At 40.5% G+C, this 24,860-nt stretch overlaps 1 protein-coding gene across 1 annotated transcript in view; it reads right to left on the bottom strand.

Moving 5' to 3' along the window:
• KIAA1217 (KIAA1217 ortholog) overlaps positions 1-22,795 on the bottom strand; it is a 195,956-nt gene extending 173,161 nt beyond the window's left edge. Inside the window, exons 1-2 of the mRNA XM_019471004.1 lie at positions 22,726-22,795; positions 16,648-16,934 (exon numbers count right to left, since the gene is read on the bottom strand). Coding sequence (XP_019326549.1) covers positions 16,648-16,934; positions 22,726-22,795 — 357 coding nt within the window. The remainder of the gene's footprint in view (positions 1-16,647; positions 16,935-22,725) is intronic.
• Positions 22,796-24,860: the final 2,065 nt, after the last annotated feature.

The raw sequence follows: 24,860 nt of genomic DNA on the forward strand, positions 1-24,860 counted from the left end.
ACCGTTAGGCGTGATGGAGCCCTGCTTTCCTGGAGATGGCTGAACACCTGCCTGCCCATGGGAAGGGGTGAATGAATTCCTTGTTTTGCTTTGCTTGCATGCGCGGCTTTTGCTTTACTTATTAAACTGTCTTTATCTCAACCCATGAGTTTTCTCACTTTTACCTTTCGATTCTCTCCCCCACCCCACCGCGGGGGGAGTGAGCGAGTGGCTGCGTGGTGCTTAGTTGCTGGCTGGGGTTAAACCATGGCAGCAGTTAATTCATTCTCCATTAAAGTTTTCAAAAGCTAAGGCAAAAGTTTACAAAATCATTTCATCTTGTAGGTTTGTAATGTCACTGCTAGTTTTCTTAATACCAACTCGGTATCTTCTTTTAAGCTCTTACGTGTGAAAAGTTTGATCCATGTAGTATTGCAGTATATTGAAACACTTATCTTGGATACATCATGTATTTACACCATGCTCCTAATCATTAATTGGCTCTACTCCTTACCACCAAAAAGTGACTCTGCAGGCAGCTGCATCCTCCTCCACCACCAGCAGCAAATTCGGCTGCACAGGAACTGTGTGCGGGGCACACGCTTGTCTGCACACAAACAGGTGTACACGTTTCCTAAGATGGCTACTTGGGCCTGACAGTTCATTACTTCTGGCTTTATCTTTCAGCCCAAAGGATACGTTTATACACCTGACTAAAATATTTCCTTGCCTGTTTTATTTGTAACTTTCATTGTAAAATTACCATTCTAACACTTGTCTCTCTTCACATCTTTAAAGAATTGCTTGCCAACCTTTTGTGTATTTTAATGATGAAGTATTCAGGAAACAAAAGATAATCTCATATTAAAATACGCTCTCTGAGGTTGGGATGCACTGTGATTTTGTAACAAGATACTGTGTACCTGACAGGACAGTATGTCAAACTCCTATGGCAAAAGATTGCAATGCAATTGTTTGGCAGTCTAAGCAAAGTGAATTTCTTCACCGAAGTCCAGATCCCAGTAAAAAGCTACATTTCTATAAAAGCTACCTTTTAACATATTCCCAACAACTGTTTCAAGAGGTGACCACATTTAACATTCTTCTATATGGAAAATTTTAACTTCTAGCTATATTTACCTCCTCTCAAATGAACTCATTTCACCACAAATTTACAAAAAAATATAAAATAAGGTTGAGCAACCAAACTCAAAGTTTTGTTACACTCAAGCTGGCAAACCAGAACGAGAGCACTTTATTACCGACGCTTGGAGCAATCCACGGATTTCTTCAAATGTTAAATGTCACCTACTTCTCCCTCTGCTAGTCCCAAGGGGCAGCAAGTCTTGAGGCACTCTGATCATTCTCCTTAAAACCTCCTTTGGGAAACATCCAGATGATGGCCTTCCCCTCCTTGTGCCTGCACGTAAATCACATTCTTGATTTCAGTTTTCCAGGAGGGGGAGTAGAAACTATGCTGGTATCACTGACCAGCTATTTCCCAGGACTAAAACCATGCCAGATGACCTGTTCCAACAGTCCAGCCATGCTGGAGGCTAATACACCTCTGGCTCCTCTACAAGGGGTTGAGGTTGGGAGTAATCTGTATCTTTTTGATATTTCATCCTTTAGATAATTTCCTGGATGCTACAATAATCTTCTCTCTCCAGCTATCAAGACAGTGATCCCTAAGTACTTGCTACTACTAGTCTTTCTGTAAAGGTCACTGCACTCTACAAATGATTTGTGGCAGCCTGTAATGCAGGAGGGAAGACAAACAAATACCCTGCAAAAGAAATAAAAAGCAAAACAACTGCATCATGGTTTGCTTTCATTTTGTTTATCCAATACTGTCGTTGAACAAAACTCAAGAAGTTTCTTGGCCTGTAAAACAGTATCTGCAAATCTTTAAACAATGAGCTTGTTCTTAATGGTTCAATTAATTCAAATTGTATAAAACTGCTTAGATTAAGACTGCACTGCTTTCATGTGAAGTAGCACAGCAATGTGTCAGAGAAACAAATGCAGGTTTTGTCTTGCTGACTCTCAGACTGCTAATTATGAAAAAGGGGGGAAAGGCCCTGTTACATGGCCTGTGATCTTATCCCTTATCCTTTCTGACCAGCACAATCTGGCAGGAAAGAAATAGCTCTACTGATAAGAAGGAATATCTCCCTCTCTTTTAAGTGAAGGTATAGTAGCTGCTCTCCTTCAAGTCAAACACAGCTCGTAGTACAGTATTTATTTAAGAAATTTTCCAGTATGATGAATTATTAACTTGTTTCGATTGTGTCTTTTTGTATTAGACTGAGAAAAAGAAGTCCAACTCCCACAATGTCTCCAGATGTCAGCATCACTTTTCTTTTGATCAGTGCACTTCGGACTCACAGAAGCAAATTGCAATCATATTATCAGTCAAAAAATACTGCTGAAAAACAGCACTTGTATTAACAATTTAATCAGATGCTTTTGAAATCATCTACAGTCAACAACAGTTAACCCAAACATCCACCTGGGATGGTGAAGCCAGTCTGATGTTTGCATATTCCTACTTACTGAGACCTTCCAATAGGAAGACCTTGGTTATTACACACCATCTGCCTTGTCACATATTTACGTGGAGCTTTTAGGAAAGGCAGTGGGGAAAAAGGGTGCCTTTATTACACTGCTGACAACCAACTTTGCTTCCATGGGGGCTATTTGAGCATCATGCCTAATGTGTGTCTGAAGCAGGGGCTTAGATGAGAAACAACTGGCTGATCCTCCTCTTAGATGACAACAAAGTGACAGGAGAGATAAGAGATATCACATGCGCTGTGTGGGGCTGGGCAGATTTGTTCTTTGCAATGCTTCTTGGTGCCTGAAATTTCAAATGATCACATAGCAAAGCTATGGTTATGACTGCTTACCTGTCTCAGTTACTAACAAGAAAATTAGAAATTCTCCCTTTATTTGTGAATCAAGGCAGTCTAGTAATGTAAAAAACAAACTATGTGTTTTTGTTGAGCATGATATCACAACACACTGGTAACCCGGCAGTCTGTGCCAGTCATTAGTTTTCAAAAGGATTTTAATGGTTCTGCTCTTAAGTGCAATACCCAACACACCTAGAACTGACTCAAGGTGTGCTGCTACCATACCTGCAATCAGAAAAGGCTCCTAAACTATCAGCCTCTGATTTAAAAGCAAAAATGTTTTCCATGGCTAATCAAGGCTTTTCTTCCCCACATAACTCTTATTCAACTTTCCTCCTCTCTTACATTTCAGATAAAATAACTTAAATCTGCCTATTGCAACAGGGCGCCGCCAGACTCAGCTACTTTGCTGAATTTGGGTGAACAAATGCAGGTGATTTTGTGGGTTGGCAGAGATATCAGTATGAAATCAGGCTGGCTGCTTCAGTTAAATGAGCAGTAAAACGATATGTAAGCTTATGTTTCCAAACAGGTCCTTGCCATATACTGAGGTAAGTAAAACTAGTTCATCATCCTCATCTCCACTGAAACTATTTGAAGGCAGAGTGAACATTTTGAAATGATGACTGCATTTTAAAAGACCTCTGAAAGATCACAGAATCTAGACATTCAAGCAAGTTTTCAAACCACAGGGAAGATAAGCCAAAAACAAAGCAGCAGTGGCTAGACAAACCTCACTTGAAAGGCTTGATAACTTTTGGCTGACTGCTTTTTTCAGAGGAAATTAGAAGTTAGAAAAGCTATTCTGCTCTCAGAATCTAACAGTGTGATCCTAAAATTAAAAAAAAAAAAAAAAAAAACAATGACAAAAGCATAGACATTTTGGCACTATCCAGGGAAGTCTGACAAGCGACAAGCGGCAGCACAGATCAAAAGAACACATAAGTTCTTTTATTGTACAAAATACCTAGAACCTAGAATTTATCTTACCACAATAAGCTACTGAATGGTTATCTAAGCTGCGACAAAAGCATAGACATTTTGGCACTATCCAGGGAAGTCTGACAAGCGGCAGCAGAAAGCACAGATCAAAAGAACACATAAGTTCTTTTATTGTACAAAATACCTAGAATTCCATGTTTATCTTACCACAATAAGCTACTGAATGGTTATCTAAGCTGCTCTTGTTTTGCCAGGCGACTCCATACATCTGTAGGTTTTACTCCGCATTAGTTTTAGTCTGGTGTGTTTAAAATGCTACACCGCAAGTAAATCTAATCTAAAAGGTTATATGTCTCCTTAGGAAAAACAGTGTTCAAAGAGAGTGATCACCTTAAATAGAAAATCTTTTTGGTATCAAGTCAAAGTTATTTGCCCCAGTTTCTACAACTAAAATCACATAGCTGTGATATATCACAAAAAGCCCAACCCCTTCTCTCTCTAGTAATACATTGCTAATAGGTATTGTGAGAAACCCACAAAAGTACATTAAAAAAACCCCAACCCAACATGAGAAGCATCTCACAAGTACCTGTTTGAGTACTTTGAACTTTTTTTTTTTTTAATTTCCTCAGTTCTCCTTTTATAAACTATTAAAAGTTTCCCTAAATTCCAAGCTGGCTTTGCCTATATAACACAGTCACAAAGAAATCTGTCTAACATATTATAAGTGGAACTGCTCTTGAGACAGGGTTAAGTCATGCAGAAACAAGACTGAACTTGTGAGTTCACAGTTCCTTTAAAACAAAGCAATACCTGCTGTCACAGCATGAGGAAAAAAGATATCTCAAACTCAAAATATTACAGCAGAAGCAAGAGAAGACATGGGAAAAAAAGTAGCTCACTCATCCTCACTGGCCAAGTATCTTTGGAGTAGAAGTCTACTGTTTTCTAACCCCTTCAGTTCAGAAGAGGCCCACAAAGTAGCAGTTACTCCAGAGTCCTGGAAGACTTCCAATAAATAGATTAAACCTTACATATAAACACTCTCTATAATTAGAGGAGAAAGAATCTTGGTTTTTGGACAGCGTATGACAAATTTTGAAACCATGAGATTAAATCAAATTGTATTTTAACACGGTTCAAGGGAAGCCTTTCTTCTGTAGACTGTCAGTCTCACTCTCAAAAACACCTGATAACTACTCCAGTAACTTGACGTTTTTTGTGCCTTTCAAAATCAACCTAGAAACACATATGGACAACAGGGTAACAACAACGAACACTTGAGGACGTTCCTTCTTACAGGGAGCAGTCTTTTGAAAAAAAAAAAGAACAATCCAAAAGCTTCCATTAACTCTTACACAAGCCCCACAGAGGAAAGCCCTGGCTCTTCATCAGAGCTGTACCTGGCTGGCAGAAGAGGCACCAGAGGAGCAGCAAAGAGCTGAGAGGCTCCTTTTTCTCCTTGGTTGTGCCACAGGAGCATGACTGGTTACCTCCTCCTCAAAATCCATCCCTTCGGTAGCAGAATGCCGCCAGCATGGAGCGACAGTACCAGGAACAGCACGAGTCCCTCTTCCTCCTGGTGCGGATTTTCTATAGGTGTGCATATGCAGCAGAGTCTCATCTGATGTGAAATTTTGTTACATATCCGGGTGTATGAATGACTCATATATAAAAAATACTGGTTTCTCATGGTTGCATGCTTGCATACGGGTGGGGATTGAACAAATACACATTTGCACATGGGCTAGAACTACCCTTTTGTGACAGGATTAGTACCTGAGACCAGGAGGTCACGATTTCGCAATGAAAAAAGAAGGTAAAACATGCACAGTAAAAAGACATATGCAAAAAGCACGATCCAAGTAATACAAATGCTTAATGCTATGATGAAATCTTTTGTGGAATTAAGCTACAGCAACAACCAAGTTGTCATACGCAACCTCCTCAATCGTCCTGCATTACTGAAAACTATTCATCGGCCTCGGGAAGAAACCTGACTCCTACTTGCGGTAGGGTCCCAGGCTCGGTATGGGATTAACCCAGTTGTTCAGCACCGGATTAGAAAGCTGTGGCTGGGAGCCCGGCCTTCGCAGCAGTGCCTGTCAGCTGCCGGGTGTGAGGGAGCTGTGGGAGCCTGGCGTGCCGGGGAGCAGCAGCAGGTGCCTGCAGGACCTGCCCACGCGGGAAGGCGCCTGCCACAGCGTCCGGTACGGAAAACACTCGGTAAAAATAAAATAAAAGGGAAGTACACATGAGCCAGAAATTAAATGCTTGCGTCCGATATCAGAGGAAGAGCACTTCGGTCAGACAACCTGCTAAGGGTTTGAGCCAACTGTACTCCGGTCAGCAGGAACATTTTTATTGATATCAATACCAGCGCCATGAGGGCCAAGAAAAACATTTTGTGATCTGCGCTTCCTCACTCCATCCCACCCCACCCTTTTGCGATGTTCAGAAGGGAGAAGTTCTCCACTGATCTCCAGAAAGCTTTTGATGCTCTTTCTATCACATGTTTTCCTTTAAATTCTCCAGTGACAGACACCATACTAATCGCCTGTGGTAAAACAGAGAGAGCCCCCGGGCTGCGTAGCGCAGAAACCCTTCTTGGCCCCGCTCGCCCACACAGGAGCATGCCAGGGGCTGGCAGAAGGCACCATCCTGCCTGCACCCCCAGCGCTGGATTTAGTATTAGCCAAAAAGATGGCAGCTTGGACTAGCAGCTGAAAACTAATTGAAACAACAGTGATCCTCAGTAAAAAAAAAAAAACAAAATAATGCCAGCAGTTACTGCCAAATCATGGTACCTGCAATACTGCGATGATTCCCGTCTAAGAACAGAGGAATACTGAGGTTCTCCCATATCCCTGGTAGTAGATGTTGACATAATGTTGTCTTTATAATGCAAAGCTATTAAGCAATTTTAATATGAAATAGCTTTTTTAAAAATAAAGAATGCATGATATGCATAATAAAAGAGTGAAATTAGCACACATCTGTGAGGTTTTGGAGTATTGGTGGGGTTTTTTTTTAAAGACTTTTAGGAAAAAATATAACCTAGATCAAGAACTTACTGAAATGATCATTTCTCTGTAAAAAAAAAAAGGAAATAAAACAGTTTTTTAAGATCTATAGGAAATTTTATGAATGTCCTAAGTTTTCAGGTACACATTTTTAATGGAAGTGTTTATATTAAATGTATCTTTTTAAATTAATTTTTTACATTATGCTAAATAATTCTTCTTCCTTCCAAACAATATTTACTGTTATTTAAATCAACCAACCAATGTCGTTCAGTTATTTATTTATTCAGCCAATGGGAAATAAGTGACATTTCTTCTTACTTATTCTAATCAAACTCAAATATTTATTCCTTCTGTGAGTAATTCATTACTAATTACAACAGTCTGATGTATGGTATTTTGTGCTACTAAAAATAGGGCTACAAATTAATAAATGCAGCTAAAATTATGCTTTCAAAGCACAGCAGAAGAAAGCCCAAAGCTCATACATAGACACTGACAGCCAGGTCTGTTTCCAGACTTTAGACACCCACATACCCACAAAATAGGTGCAAATTGGAAAAGCCTCTGCTTGCTCATCTGGCAGTAAGTGTATCTGGAAATGAATATATCATGTAAAATTTAAAATCAGACTCAACTTCTTTCAAATACAAAAAATGTTTTAACTCTTTGGTTTGTCACTGTTTACTTCTTCCTCTTGCTGCCTCCCTCCTTCCTTGGAAGACAGGCGTCTCCCTCCAGACTGAAAAAATATTTAAGTTCAATTGAAATTGAATTACAATTAGTTTTTCTATTGTGAATTAAATCAATGCAAGAGCATGGAGACAGCCTATTAAATGTATATCTAAGAAATGTAAACCCCTTAAAGGCTGAAATATTCTTAAAACTTAGTTGAGCTCTGGAATTTACAGTCATGAGACATTAACACAGTCAAGAATTTAGCAATCCAAAACAGAACTGGACATTCATGCAGGTATCAAGAAGATCCAGTCTTACAACTAACAAGAACATAATTTTGGAAGATAAAATAAATCTCAAGATGTGAGGCAAAATGATCTGTAACTACTAAAGATCAGAACACACACGATGCACAAGGCCGATTATCCAAGATCCACCTCCTGAGAGGTTGTTAGACCCTCCTTAAGAACCCATGGCAGAAACCATGGTGAAAAATATATCATTGGTCTTTCTGGATTTCAGACATAACCTACGAGAACAGCTTCTCTATTCCTTTCTTTAACAACTAATTTGGATTTTTAGGTTAATTTTTTTTTTTTTAAGTGAAGTGCACCTATGGCGGTGTATTAATCAGCCAGTGAAAACCTTTCCTAAACTTAAACAAATGTCAATGCTCAGTGTTTACTAAGGCAGCAATCTTCCAGTGAATGAATAGAATCACTACAATCCACAACACAAGAGACCACACAAAATGCAGCAGTACAAAAGGTACTAATTCATGACCAAAAAACTCCACAAAAAACCAAAAAAGAACCTTCAAAACACTCTCATCCAACCAAAAGCCCCTGCATTGGCTTGATGTGTCAAGATGCAAAACTTAATACCATCAGATTCTGAATTTACTGAACTGCACAATTACCATGATTGGGTGAACGTTGAAAACACACATCTCAGTGGCTTCTGTCAGTCACTGGTGTTGGCTGCGATTTTAACAATAGCACTGTTTCTCCTGGTGTACTCAACTCATTTGAAGAGAAAGGAAATTGGAATATATGTTTATAAGAGATTTGCTTGCCTTATTTACTCTTGTTCTCTTATTTGAGCCCAGAAAGGAGATTTAAATCCCAGGGATTATGCTTAAACCAAGCCAGTTAATCAGGTGATTTTGGTGTAATCTGCCTTTGTTAGAAAATCAACTGAAAAATGCTCTAATGCAGCAGCAGTGGTCCAGAGGTGCATTTACTTTGCTAATGACTGACATAAATACATGCTCATCTCCCAAGCGACAACGTGCAAAGAGCACAAAAATGTTCCCAGTGGGAAGCTAACAGGACTATTCAGCTGAAAAGAGAATAACCAAAGCACATTCACAACCATTTTCAGGGAAATGATCTTGAGACACAGCAAATACTCATAAATAAACCCTTTGGGGTTTGCCTATCCCAAACGCCACCAAGCATCCCCAGAGGAAGGAGGGCATCAGGCACACGGTTCAGAGGAGGCAGGAGGTGCCTCTGCCGCAGGGGTGGTCACTGCCAGGCCACTGCGCAGGACGCGGGCTCCCCCCTCCACCACTGCTGAAGGATTTAGTCCTGCACTGAACCCATCCACCAAACGAGGCCCTGCTGACTGCTTTCAGGCAGTTTTTGGTAGTCATCTACAGAGGCAACCCAAAAAACACCAGGACTAAACTGAGTATGTGCAAAAACACATCTGTAAATGCCTCGGGATATTTTTGGCCAGAAAAACTTAAGTTTCTGAAACCTAAGGAATCTCAGGTGTCTACAGTAACTGGAAGAGGTTTCCACGGGCAACTGTCTTGAATGCAGCTGCCCGAACTCTGCTTTAAGGGCTACCAAAGTCCTAGATTCTTTATTGGAGCTAATCGTAAGTTCTGAAACAAGATTACTGTGGGCATTTAGTCAGCCAGCTGAATGCAAAGTATTCTAAAAATACTTTTCTTTGTCATAAAATTAGGTTAAAAAAATACACATACAAAACTCACGTGAACAAAGGTAAGGATATAACAACTACCTGGGACTTCTGAGTTACAAACAATACATGCTATTTAAAATGGAGAGGCGTTGCCACAGAAGAAAAGTTACTAATCCTGTTGGGGCAAAGTAACTGCACTGGTGTGTGGTTTGCATGGGGGGAGGGAAAGACAAAGAAAAGGAATTGCTTTATAAGCCTTTTTGCAGCTTTGTTTTGTTTGCTTTTTCAAAAGAACAGCTTTTTTTCTTACTTTTAACTGATAGATATAAATGAAGAAACTTATGTTTATCAAAGCAAGTATTATCACTCTAGTTAAACTCCGGCTTACTTCCAGAGATACCTTAGGGCTAGTAGTTTAATATGTACCTTAACATGTTGCCTTATTTTTTTAAAGTAAAGAGTAAAATTGAAAGACTTTCCACTGAGACATTCTACTAGGAATATTCTTCTTCCTCAACATTTCCCTTATAGTCAATACAAAGTAAATCCACTTTACTTTGCTAATGAACTAGCTCTTTGTTCATTTATCTATCAAGCTATTTATAAATATCTCACAATCACAGCATTATCTGGGGGCTAAAGAGCATGTTTCAACTCAAAACAAATGGACATGTCATCTCATGTCCTTCCATAAACAAAAGCTAAGGGCTCGGATTCCAGCAGAGATTTAAGCTTGTAATCATGTTTCATATGTTCAGTTTCATAGCTTTACTTAGGTGCTTTTAACAATGCAAAATAAGAGCAGTTGCCCTTAACACACAGCAGCACTGGAAAGCAATAAATTGTTGTAGCAGATGGTACATGAGACAGGGGACACGTGTGGACGCTGCGGAGGGTCCCCCCTTCCCGAACATGCAACGTGCTCTGTTGGGCTTACAAAGACTATCTAGAGAGGAGGGGGAATCGCAGTCTCATTTGGGCAGGGAGGTAGTACCCATCCGCGGAGAGGAGGCAGCAACCCACAGAAATCTCCTGAAACAACTTCTGAAACTTTTTTTCCTGAACAAATACCTACAGCCTATGCTGACACAACAGCAAGTTCTAGCAGTATGACACTGCCCTCTCAGATAAAAATAGGCACTTTTTGATGACACATTATATACAGCAGCATGTGAATCAAGCAGTAATTCAACAAAATGGATTTTCTCAACTAGAAAAATCTGCAGCAACATATATCCAGATTAAAATCACATTCTTCACAGACACTGTGTACATTTTAAAATCAAATTTAATTTTTTAACTCTGGTTTTAAACTGGTACAGACCAGAAAAATATTCACATGATATTAACATTAAATCAATTTCTCCCTACCCGATTCCATGGCATCAACCAACAGTGTAATGAATGCAAAATGTGCTAGTTCATTTGACACACTGTCATTTGTACATATTCTAGTACTAAATAATTAACACTCAGACTTTGGGAGAAAGGTTAAATTGAAATTAATTCTATAATATTCCCATTACTGGCTTAGTTTCAAGATATAACTAGGAGTGTAAAAGCAAAAGAGCTGTGACAAAAAAAAAAAAATTAGTGATTTCTTCACTTTGTACTCCTTTCAAATCCGTTCACTTTAATAATCAATACATGTTCAGAAAAAAGTTTATTTAACCTTGCCTGATCAAGCAATGCAGAACGTCAGAAATCCTTTAGACCCTGTTTTTTCACCTGGAATTAGATAATGTGCTTACCATATTCTGCAGCCTTCTTATTCCCTAAATCCTACTGAGGATTTACATTGAACTGAAGTTTCTCTCAAGTTTACATTTCTCAGGTGTCTTCAGGCAGAACCTAAGATTTTTCTCTTTTCACATTTTTAAGCTCGGACATTAACTACCGCAAGCCCCCACCCTCTCCCACCTAGATCTAACCCTTTTCAAACTGAGCGATTTGAAACAACTAAACTTTGTAGCCCCAAACCTGCTTCCCGTTACCATATCACAGCAGTGCCAGCGGGGGGGCTATCCCTTAAGTACTGATGTTTACTTGATCTGTCGTGATTGGTATCAGCACAAAAGTGGTTGCAACTAAGAACCCAGGGATTTTACTCTCTCTCCAGAGGGACTGAAAATATCCTGTTTTGTTTATACCTAAAACCCAAAAGTCCCAATAGCATTTCTGTTGCTGGACTTTTACCTCCAAATACATTTACCCTTTACTAATGTACTTTTACCCAAGGAAAAAAAGCTATTAAGAAATGCCCCAGCATTACCCTGTGATATCAAAGCATACACTCCAAGTCTGTTTAACCAACTGATACTATGATCCATTAAAAAAAAAGCCTCAGTATTTTTGCAGACATCAAATGCTGGAATAAATGCTGTTGTAATTTTAGGGTTCTATTTTAACAGTTAAAGGAGAGACATCTGGCAATAATCTAGAAATAAATAAAGTGTCTCCATTCTTAGTTTCTCCTCCAAAACACTACCTAGGACATTTTTGCAGCATGATTCATATAATCAACATAATACATTACAATGCCTTTCAAATAATTCCGAATTCTCAGTTCATTCAATAAAGAACTCATTTTCGAAAGAGAAAAGGGAGCATGCCATGCCAGAAAACTTGCTTTATTGACTCAGCCCTGCTGCCAGGAGGAACAACGTGGTGAAGCAAACTCCATGATTTCAAAAGCATTTTTTTACAGCGAGGGCAGAGAGAGAAAGAGGCTTATTTACCGAAATGTGAGATTCCACAGGTGAGGCCAGAGATGGTCTGAAATCCTCTTCCTTTAGTTCCAAAAGTTTTAATTTATGATGAAGCCTGTAATAATCCTTTCAAGCTGCCAGGTAAAACGCACGCCATATCTTAGCTGTATTTTCTTTCGCCCTTTTGCAGCATAACTTTGTTATTTGCATAAAGCTTAGTTCTGGCCTATGGGACTTTTTGAACATCTACATGTTAGATTAGCTGTCTTGACATGCTCTATCAAGCATGACATCATGGATCTCCATGGTAACCTTAACCACACCTGCCCAGATGCCAGAGTTACCTGTCACGTTCAGACCTAACTGAACATAACAAAAAAAACCTCAACCACCATTTTCTAAGCACTCAAGCCTTGCACAGGCACCGGAAGGTTTTTATTTTTTAAATTGATGGAAATCTAATTTCGTTTGCCAATAAATTTGTTCTTCACAGAGCACTGGCTTAAATGCTAGAGTTGTTGCTCACCCTTCCACATCTCCCAGTGTATTTCCTAGTCAAACAACAACAAAAGAAAGGCATGGCAAACATCTTCCAGCTCATTTTCTAAAGGCACGCTCAAAAGCTCCAGCTCTGAAAAACTCTGCACACTCATTTTTGTTCTCTGCCCCTCAGAAAAGTTTTTTTTTTTTAGCGAGGTGACTTGTAAAACAGGTTCATGGCAGGGATTAACCCCCTCCCATGGCCAGGTTAGCATTTTAACCTCTTAATTGCAAGCTCTTTTTCATTCTCTCAGCCACTGGCCCAGCTTTTATACTTGTTCCTGCTCTCTCCTTCGCTGCTGACCGGAGTCAACCCCACCTAAGCAGTGACCACGTCCTGCCATGAGCTCAGCAGCAGATGATTCACACAATCTCAAACTTCAGAAGACCGAGACTGTTTTCCTTCTTCCTTTTTCTTTTTTCTTTCTAACCTTCCTGGGGATTACGTTAGTGCCTTGCTTTCATTAACACAGACGAGACAGCCTTGGCAGAGGCAAGGTATCCAAAACTCTTGCAGAAGCTTGCATTACCTATAAAAAAAGATTTTGTTCCTCAGCTTTCCAGTCTTCCAGGTGGAACGAGCTCTGGTGCCCGGCTGCAGGGTTGTCTTGCAAGGGGGAAAACCTGCAGCGTGAGGGCGAGCAGCTGGGCTGTGGGTTGCAGCTGTGGGGTGCTGCATTCCCCTGGGGGCATTTTAGAGTGCACAAGGCATGGCACGCCTGCAACCCACGGCTGCTGCAAACTCATGCCCCAGTTTACCACGCAGACCAGCTTAGCTGCAGGTTATTTGCCTTGCGGCAGTATCCCAAGGCCCTTGTGCAAATAAAGACAGCCCCTGTCTCTGTGAGCTTTCCTTTCCAGAATAAGATATCACAAACAGGGTAACAAACCTGCGGGGTGGAGGAGGGATGATCTGTGTGCACAGCTGGGAGGTTTCAGGTCACCACATTAGTTAACCATCAGTAATCCCCGCTGGCATTTTACCTGGCCATGATTGTACTTCTGATTTGTGGCAGGTTATCAAGAGTAGACACGGGTCCTCAGGAGGCACATCCAGGGAGGGATTTATCTGAATAAGCGAAGCCTGGAGGAAACCATTAATACGTAGTGGAAGATATGGACAACATTCAGAGCTGACCTTACTGGTGGAGGTGATACAGTATGTTCTGACAACACCAAACATTTTTTCCTGATGTTTATTTGCTGCAAACCAGGGGCCAGTTTGCCATACTCAGATACTGATGGTTAAAACAGACAAAAGAAGAAAGTCCACAAAAAAAGAGACAATTACCAATCTTGATTTTCTGGCCCATTTTTTTGGTTATGGACTTGACAGTATTTAGAGCAACCTGGAAGACAAACGATATGATATCCAAGAGACTATCTCCCGACCGTAAATATCGGGATGTTGTATGTTCCAGGTGCACCATTTGACATAGAGATTAGAAAACGATGTCGCATTGGCTACTATCTGTGATAGATCTCCCACAGTGGGGAAATTCCCACCATGGATAATGTTGCCACTTCCCAGATATTGGAGCAGCTGGAGAAGTAAGAAGGGAGGAAAGGAACCTAGAAAATAAATCGTAACATTGTAATTCATGTCTTCCCATACATCTTACAGATCTTGTATGTGATGTATAGATGTTACATACAGATGCCTACTACATGTGTACGTAGGTTGTCTTCTACACTACTGCTACACACATACCTATACAAGGGAAAAAAAAGGAAGTATATGTGCTATACACACACATACACCCTCTGAAGCAAAATTATACTATGGTCTTATTCATGGAGCAGCTAAGTAAGCTTGCATTCTACATATGCATATAAATATATACACATATACCTACACATATATATACACACATACCTATGTATGTATATACGCACGCATAGATACATATATATACACACATACACACACACACAAAATACACAGATACATGTGTGTGCATGCATTGACACAACTGGTAAGAAAAAACCCCTCTGAACTGTAATGCCATGACCGTAATAATCTGTTACTGCATCTGATGAGCCAGACTGTTGATACATTTCAACTAAGCAAATTTCTTACAATCAGCTGGAATAACTTATTTCTGCATGTTTTTAATGTGGCTTCTGTTCAGTTTACCTTTTTTTTTTTAATTTATGCTGAATGGATGGATTCTTCAGTCTTTCCTATTCCCAAGAAAGATAGTTCGATGCTCTAAGAGTAATTTTAAAGTTATTTTGTTTTAAAATTCACACTCATTACGTACAATACATATGTCTAATCATCAAAAAATAGAAGCAGGAGACATTCGCATGAATTTTACCCTCAATAAATTAGCAAGGATGACACATTTTAAACAAATAGCAGGAACAGTTACTGCATTCCTTCTGTAATTTATTGCCTTCAGAAAAGGCTCAAATTACAAAATGTGTAGGGTGTAATGCTGTAGGCTGTTCAAGCTGGGTTTGCAGTGTCTGCAACACTGGAACTAAATATTTACATGACTCCAAAAGATCTAATCTCTGGATTTCACCCCCCTTCCACCCCCTTTATTTAATTTGTATGCTATCTTTATCCACCACCCGGCACATTCCACACAGTCACTAAAGTTCATAGAAAAGATAAGTGGGGAGAAAAAAGAAAAAAAAAAATCAAGACTTTCAAAGGAACCTGTTTAAAAATAAGGAATAGATCACCCTCATTAGAGCTAAAGTCTTGCAGCAATTTTAGCTGGATACATATGGATTCTAGCAGTTGTGTTTTGAGGCAGTGATACCACCTGGGATCTCCAGAGACCCTGTCAAAGAGAAGTTGTAGGGGGGAGTTACCAAGCGACAATCTTTCCAAACCTGTAACAATGGTCAGATCTCCAAAGGTTTGGAAGGCTTCAAAAGGTGCTGGGAATTCAGTAAGAAGTCCCATAGCAGAGTACAGTATTTTGCCAACCAGTTTTTATTCCTTAGTTACAATTAATTTGCTGCTAGTGCTGAAACACCTATAAAACACTAAGAAAAAAAACTTTTATAAAAGTTTTGCTGTCAATCATTTGTTAAACTGAGAATAACAGGAACAAGATTTTTGAGCCTAAACTCTAAATTCCGCTGTTTGATTGAAAAAAATGAATTATGGAATAGAACATAGATTGTAAAGCTGAACAGATTAAACTCTAACATCGCACCCGAAACCAGAGCCCAGAGTTAGGCTGTGAACAGATCCTTGCACAGCATTCCCTGAATGCAGAAGGTTGGCGTGATGGCGGCCTCCGCCTGCTCTGAGAAACACATCAGTGTGGCACATCTCCTCTGACCCTACATCTACTTTTCGGTGCTGAAAAGCAATTGGAGGCAGGCGAAAAGCAAACCACCTTAAGGTATGCTACTGACAGACCAATGTGGATGTCAAAACAGCTTGGAGGAGGCAGATACCTGTGGATAAGTCCATTCTGTTTGTATTAAAAGACTCAAAAACAGAAAAGAAAGCAAATGAAAGGGTAACAGAGCCAGCTAAAGCATACAGACATGCTCTACGGATATTTTCTTTTCTCCCAGGCAGTGCTGCCAATACTGAAAGTGTAACAGAAGTTAACAGCTGTTCCGTATTTTCCCTTCAGCTGTGAAAAGTAGATGGAGACCCATATACTAACATCAAGAGTCTCACCTTCATCCCTTTCTCCATGTATATTCTAAAAAAAATGAAAAACTCTTCAAAAAATGTCAGTTTCAACAAACAATTCCAAGGTAATATTGAATAGTTTCATTTTTATTATTGTTTCTTTGAATTTCAAGGGAGCAACTGAATCTTAGGCTATATCAAAAAAAATCTGTTTAATGCTTTGTTACATTCAACTTTTGTAAAGAGGTAACATTCAACTTTGTACAAGTTATAAGGACTGTTTAACAAAAAGCAGGATATGAATTTGAGTTTCATACCTGATCTCTCAGTCTCTCCTGGTGTCCCATTATTGCTGTAGCATGGTGGGGATATTTCTGTTTCAGATGCTCAAGAAAAGCCTCTCTCTTCCTGTCCATTTCCGAGGTTTGCATTCCCAGTATTTCTTTGGAACTGCGAGGGCCACCTACTGTATGTCTTCGAGGGATGTTGCGGGTGGACTTTGAATTAGAAGAAATGTGACTGTTCGGGGTCGAAAGGAGCTCTTTAGATCGGGGACATTCTGCATCGTCTAGTGATGTTACATGCAAACTGGTTTTTGCCTGGTCTGGAAAAAAAAAACAAACAAAAACCCCAAACCAGAATATTGTAAGAACTTAATCCCGACATTCACATTAATAAGAAAAAGAACACAATCGATATAAAAGCTAGGTTCTTTTAAAAGTAGTGGTAGTGTTCAGTGGCATGTTCTGCATCATTAGGCATATATATGTTGTAAGAAGCGGCCCGGAAATAATCATTTATATAAGCTATGCACAGTACCTACATACTTTTAACACACAACCACAGTATTGCCTTACAGAAAAGTGAGCATCATTGAAGTAGATGTTCCTTTTGTATCATCTTTACCACTATGTGACTTGAAAAGAAGATCTGACAGGGTCCTTATTCTCTGACCTTTAAAATCTACAGGATGCTTTCCACCAGAACAAACAGGTTTCTTCAATAGGCTCCAGCACACTTAATGGCCCCGTAACTAGTATCCTTAAGGATACCACCTGATAAAATTCCTTTGACAAGGAGATTTGAAATCCTTAATCTTTTTTCAGTGTGTTTTCAACATGCTCTGAAACACCTATAAAATAATAAGAGGGTTTTGGAGGGTTTTTTTCCTGATTTCTGACTGTGGTCTGGTTTTAAATTTCATGGATCTCCCTTGGATTTTATACGTCTCAGGACAGCAGGCTGGAAAATACTACATCATTTTTTCAATAAACCATTTCTTAAGAAACAGAATAAAAGCAAGTTTTGTGTGATATAAAAAGAAAAAAAAACCCCTCAGATAAATTTTACAACTTTGAAATCTACTATAAGACCATGACGACATTTGTAAAGAGAGGCAGACAGGAGGGTATGTAAGTGCTGGCTTATCTTCAGGTAACTGTGTAACACGAACCCTCTGGTGCATGAAAAAGTGTAGTCTGGAGCCTTGTTACCTAATACCTTTGAAAAATCCCTCACTCCTTTGTCAGCAAAGAAAAAAACCAACAAAAACCAGAAGCATTGAAAAGGCCTCTCCAAGTCTGATGTGGCCTTCCCTATCTTTACGGGCAGCCTCAGACATCCCGTGAGTGTTAACCCTTTACAGCACCTCCTCAGGAGCAGGAAGATCCTTCCCCTACGTGTTTTTAACACATCTCCATTTCTCTCCATCTGACACTTTTCGCCTCGGAGCCCTTTATCCTCCCAGCAACCGTCTCCCCCGCGTGCTGCCATTTATACGACACTGTTGTTTGGAAACAGGCACCTACTTGCTTCCTTTCATCGTTCAGTCAGTCAGTTTGACACCCTGCCTACCACTTGCCTCAGGATTTTATGCTGAGGATTTTTCAGCTTTCTGGTGTGCGCTGTCAATTGCCTGCCAAGTCCCACGTAACAGTAAGCCATGGTAATAAAGTAAATCCTCCATCGGTGGAGCCACTGCTGCTGTGATGTCCCACCAATTCACATGGGGGGACTAATTCCCTTGGGTTTCACAACAGGACTGGGCCCTGGAAGGTCCTCAAAGACTTCTCATGTTTCTGTAAGCTCCCTATAATGCTCACGGACTCCAAAATATCAACACCCCCCTCTCGTTTGCATTCATGGACACCTATCCCGAAAGCAGAACTGGACACAAGAGCCCAGACTGCAGGTGGCACCATGCTTTGATGAGCACAGATCCAGGCACGACTTTGGAAACAGGTTTGGTTCACGGGGAAGTTTTGCTCTCACACAGATTCCAAATGCCATCTCTGATCTCCGCAGCACCTTCTAAGACCTTCTTAGAAGCACAATCCTAATTAAACCTTCAAAGCAGCAGCCTCATGTGTGCGTACACACACACACTCAACTCTTCCAAGCGCAACTCAATTAAAAAACATCCAGCCTCACTGATTACTGAAAATTCAGAGCACCAACCACCAGGTACACTCAGCTTATTTGAGAAAAGTGGCAAAAAGGAGAGTTTTGCTTGCAAGAAGTAAGCGTGGTTACTCCAGATAAACTCAGTCAAAATGGTCTCTGAAAGCTGCACAGTCATTTCAATTGATTTTACACAGGAGGAAAAAGAGGTGGGATGGGGCTGGCTGGAATTTACCATCTATAATTTGTTGCACCCAGAGCCTGGGGGTTATATCCCTGAGGCTGTTGGAACAAAGGCGGCAGACATAAATAAGGGATTTCCTTGGAGCTCGAGGGAGTCAGTGTGAGCATGGGTGACTGAATGCAGCAATTTGGTATAAACCCTTAAGGTATGGCCACAGCAGCAGTTTCAATCACTGAATTGGTGGCAGGCACTTCCTCAAGAAGGCAGGTAAACCTACACTGACAAACACAACCGAGACCTCATGAATGTGTATTTTGGGTCCTAAATCTCTCTCATGCAAAGCCTTTCCCTACTCTGCACTTCAGCCATTTCAATAGTTTAAGAAAAAGCTAATTATTTGGAACATAAAGAGACATATCAAGTAAAGTGTTTTACCACTATTTGTTATTGGGTGAAACCTTGAGAAGGAATCAAAAATAACATATTTTTCTTATACTATATTAGAAAGATCAACAAATCCTCTTATTTTTCTTTCATATATTTGGAAAATACTGTATAAATACCAGTGAAAAGAAAGGAATGTAAACTATGCAAACTAATTGCTAGTCTTGCCAGTGAGCTGACCTGGGCATTCAGCATGATCCCCCGGCATTACAGCACACAGCAGCACGTGACTTTCTTTGCAAACCAAACTCTCTGTCATGTTTGAATAAACATAAAGACATATCAAGTAAAGTGTTTTACCACTATTTGTTATTGGGTGAAACCTTGAGAAGGAATCACAAATTTTTCTTATACTATATTAGAAAGATCAACAAATCCTCTTATTTTTTATTTTTATATTTGGAAAATACTGTATAAATACCAGTGAAAAGAAAGGAATGTAAACTATGCAAACTAATTGCTAGTCTTGCCAGTGAGCTGACCTGGGCATTCAGCATGATCCCCCGGCATTACAGCACACAGCAGCACGTGACTTTCTTTGCAAACCAAACTCTCTGTCATGTTTGAATATGGGTCTTTCCCGTAATAATTGCTGAAAAAATCTTCCTTGGCCACTTCCTAGATAGGGACAAATGACTCTGATGGTGAGGCTGAAAGCTGGGATGGTGAAACGCCCCCGTGTACTTCGGGGCACGTAAGCTCCACAGCTGCTGTGTGGGCCACGGTGCTATAAGGAGGAGAAACTGAGAGCCATTTCAATAGTTTAAGAAAAAGCTAATTATTTGGAACATAAAGAGACATATCAAGTAAAGTGTTTTACCACTATTTGTTATTGGGTGAAACCTTGAGAAGGAATCAAAAATAACATATTTTTCTTATACTATATTAGAAAGATCAACAAATCCTCTTATTTTTCTTTCATATATTTGGAAAATACTGTATAAATACCAGTGAAAAGAAAGGAATGTAAACTATGCAAACTAATTGCTAGTCTTGCCAGTGAGCTGACCTGGGCATTCAGCATGATCCCCCGGCATTACAGCACACAGCAGCACGTGACTTTCTTTGCAAACCAAACTCTCTGTCATGTTTGAATATGGGTCTTTCCCGTAATAATTGCTGAAAAAATCTTCCTTGGCCACTTCCTAGATAGGGACAAATGACTCTGATGGTGAGGCTGAAAGCTGGGATGGTGAAACGCCCCCGTGTACTTCGGGGCACGTAAGCTCCACAGCTGCTGTGTGGGCCACGGTGCTATAAGGAGGAGAAACTGAGAGAGGTTTTCTGGATCCTGGAGTTGCTCAATAACAGTGTAGGCAAACTTTCCATATCTTCCAAGTGAAGATAATAGACCTAGAAAATCAATCCTCACAGATAACTGTGAAATGTGTGAAGGATCATGTGATGGTTCCCAGAAGAGGGCTAAGAGTAGCGAAAGGATAAATTATGCAAGTACCCTCCTTGGAAAAGGAGTAAAGAGAAGCCAATGGAAAACAGAGAGGTGTGAGATAAGCTTGTCTCCCTCCCTCATATTCAGAAGCTAAAAGCTGAAGGTCTTTCTGTTCAATAAAGTAACAAGGCTAGAGGGCAACAAAAAAAGGAAGACTTGCTGATTGACAGGGGAGGGCTTTGGTTATCCAAAGGCTTGAGTAATCTTTACACTTGAGTTGCTTCTCTGATCTGAAAACAAATTTCAAGATTTCTTAACATCACCCATTACTACAGGAAGGGCCCAGGTCTGCAGCGTAGAAGCAGTATGCCTAGGATTATCAGGAAGATTATCATGAAGGATTAATTGCTGTGAGCTGGAAATTAAAAAAAAAAAGAAAAAAGTCCTTCAACACGTCCTGGTATGCAATTCTTCTAAGTCACACCCTCCATGAAGTCTACAAAGGTCAGGAAAGTCACTTTGCTGCATTACTTTAAATGTTGTGAAGATTTTAATAGTCCTGTTTTGCAACCCAGGTCACATGAGAGAACATTTTCAGAATAATTTCGGAACGGAACAAGTACGGACCTGACCCGTACTGATACTATGAAACTGAGCCTTGAAGCAAACCACATTCAATACTTATAGTTTAAAAGAGAATACAATTTTAACAGCATGAGTCAAACCCACCTCCATTATATTTATGCTAGCAGTAAATTTGAGATTATTTGGAATCTCTCTAATTTACTCCACTGTCTTTACAATTAGCTCTCTTCCCAAGGAACTTTCAAATGTAAATTTTGGATATGGGCCAAAACTACTACACTTGGTGATGAGCTTTCAGCATTCAAAACTTTTGGGAATCATAGGATGGGTCTGGTCAGACCTCTGCAACCCATACAAAAGAAATACGTTACTGAAGGCTTTTTTCTTCCTATTCAGACACATCCTTTAAGTGAAGATTTCCGTCCCACTAAACATAAACATACACAGACACAGATGCACGTGCCTTGCACTGCCCAGTATTGTAACGTAACAACTGATTCAAAAGAGCATCAAGCAATCAATGAACCCCCAAGAAAAAAAGAGTATTTTTTTCTCCTAAGTTCTCTATGCACTATTTTCTGATGTTACATACTCGCAAACTTGTGTGGGGTTTTTTTAAGCCCACATGTACTCGACCATGCGCTATTTACTTCACAGAAGCACAGTAATACAACTTTTTCTGAAGTGTCTATGAGGAATACAATACACATGAACTGGGAATGTTCACAGGTGCTCCACAAATACTGTAACAGATACAGATTAGATTAGGTATTTGTCATGCTACCCGAATGTTGTGCTCCACGTGGAGTAGCCCACGTAGAATTCACCAGGAAATAGTTTGCATTCGCTTTTAGACAAAATACATAGTGCAACTGTAATTGTACAAATGCACCACAGCTGACCCGCCGTGAAAACCACGCTTATATTTCCTTGGCTTCGCTCCAAAACAAACCCAACCGGTTTCACACAAAGTAAACTAACCCTGTGACAATCTGCCGTGGATCTCCCTCTTTTAAAAGACACCCCGAGAAAAAGATGAGCTCAAACCTACTTTTGTGAAGGAAGAGCTATTTCTCTGCCACAGGCGAAGCACGCAGAGCATTTAAAGGGAACGTGACATTATTTCTCCCCCCCTCGCGGGAGCAGCACCCTCCGCACCAGGCAGCGTCCTGCAAACTGTGACAGCAATGCAGCATGCTCCGTGCTTGAAAGGTTAGACAGAAATCTCTCTACAGAGAAAGTTAAACTCACAGAGTCTTAGGGAAATCTGCAGAGCCATTAGCACAAGAAAGACATGCTTTTTTTTCCATGCATTCTGCCTCCAGTTAGAAAAAGCAGCAACGAGGGGCATGTTTAAACGTAACTCCATCTTCGCCTGATTCTCTTACTTACCCTTCATCTGTCTGCTGTCTGTCGAGCAAGCCACGCACAGCTCAAGTTTCTGGCTTTCATTTTCCTCCATTGTCCCTGCCTACCGCACAAGCTCCCCTCTCCAACTTGGAAGCCGCAGCGCCCGGACTGTCAGCGCCAGCCTCGGGGAGGAGAAAGGAAACTCTCCCTTCCCCGGTGCAAAGTCCCCCCTAAGCGCCCCGCATGCCCGCGGTGCCGGGGTCCGCGCCGCAGCGGCGGGCGGCGGCGGCCGGAGGAGTCCCCCAAGCCCTGGGCCCCAACAGGTGATGGGCTTTTCTGCAGGCGAGCCCCTAGCCGGCTCGCTTCCCGCTGCAGCCGGGGAGCCTTATGAAAGGGAACGTTTCAAACATGATTACAGGCCTGAGTCTCTGCTGGAATCCGAATCCGTAGCCTTTTAAATCTCTGTCATGGGACAAAAGCCTTTCCACAGAATATTTTTTTAAGCTCGTAACCACCAAGCCCACAAACATTCCTGATAAATGCCCCTCTGTCTTTTTTAGCGTCTAGTTTAAAAGTAATTCATTATATAAGCGCTTTGAGGTTTTGTTTTCGGTTGAATTCTTTCAAGCTGCTCAGAGAATGAATTAGGGAAAAATCAAGATACAGGAATTCAACTTTAGTGAAGCCAATAAAAATGAATGGTAGCAATATGTAAGCAGGGACTTTGGTTAAGAGGGATTTTGAAGCCTCAGTAGCAAAGCATAAAGAAACATATAACTAATTCTCTTTTGGCAGATCAGAGGCAGCAAGCCTGCACGAGAATCAATAGATCCACCGGGCTGCGAGGCAAAAAATAATGTGGCTGAGAAGGATGAGATCAAATCCCACAGATTCCAGCAGATGCCACATGTGTTGATTTAGTGGAGAATATCAGACCGAATCAGTCTATCAAAATCATAACGCAGAGCCAGAGATGGTGGAACAAACTGAGTGTTGAGTTACAGCATCAAGACCAGAAAGTTTATCCACGGACAACTTCTGAGTTAGGTTAAGAACAAAGCATAACTGAGATATTAATAAAAATATGCAATTTCTCATTTAAATCCACTTTATGCTGCAACACCAGCTAACAGTTAGTATCTTGGATGTCTTTTTAAACAGACCCAGCATAATCTGGTCTCCCAAGCTTTCTTCAACTCTGACTTCAATATAACATCAGCTAAATTGCTTGCAATGACCTCTCAACCACCCAGTCCAGACAGGCTAGGAAAATTCCCCTACGTTTCCTTCTACATCTCTATCTGGCAGAAATGTCATCCTGTCTACTTAGATTATTGAATACAGAAATGTTTTGTGTATATATAAATTCAATACAGAAGCTCCAGGAGAATCACTCTCCTCGTGCCCCAATCCTCTCCCTTCCAGACAGAAAAACCATTTGAGTAAATTACAATTAACAGCTGATAAATGAACAAAACTATTGTTCATTAGATCAGACATACATATCCTCTAGCACTTAAGAAATATTTATTTTCCTTTTTAACAATTAATTCTATATGGTCTTGGAACCTGGCAAAGGTCCCAGAAATCTGGCACGGAAAACACAGAAAAGATGAAAATACAATTTAAACATTAGCACTGCTATTTAAGGCCTGCAGTACAGTGCTCCCAACAGAATACTCCTATAGTTGCCCTGCAATATAAAGAAAAGAGTGTGATACGCATTGTATTTAGAGTAGTGTTTTTACTGGCCTTGGGTTACTCCCGCTCATTCTGATTGTGGACTATTTTAGGAGGAGAAGTAATGGCCAGCCATCCCACTTATCTGATGTTGCCTTTTGCGATATGGAGGAATGTGCCTTTAACACTGAGGTTTTCCAGAGTCTGGACAAGCGCGATGAGCCTCTTGCAGCTTATATTTACAGCCAGCTGGAAGGAGAAGAGGGCTCTTACAGGAATAGTGATCACTGAACTCCACCAACTTCAAGAAATATAAAATAACTCAGAAACCCCTGATGGGAAAAGAAAGCCAGTGCAGTTGCCTGGAGTAGCAACATGAAAGCTGTACCAAACCCTGTACACAGGGCTCAGAAACTGAGAGTTAGGAAACCAAGGGCATTTAAAAAGACCTTGTCCTGAAATAACGCAATGGAAAGCACAAAACATACTTGCCTATA

This window comes from Aptenodytes forsteri, unplaced genomic scaffold (genome assembly GCF_000699145.1).
Source record: "Aptenodytes forsteri isolate BGI_AS27 unplaced genomic scaffold, ASM69914v1 Scaffold336, whole genome shotgun sequence".
In the NCBI taxonomy this organism is placed as follows: domain Eukaryota; kingdom Metazoa; phylum Chordata; class Aves; order Sphenisciformes; family Spheniscidae; genus Aptenodytes; species Aptenodytes forsteri.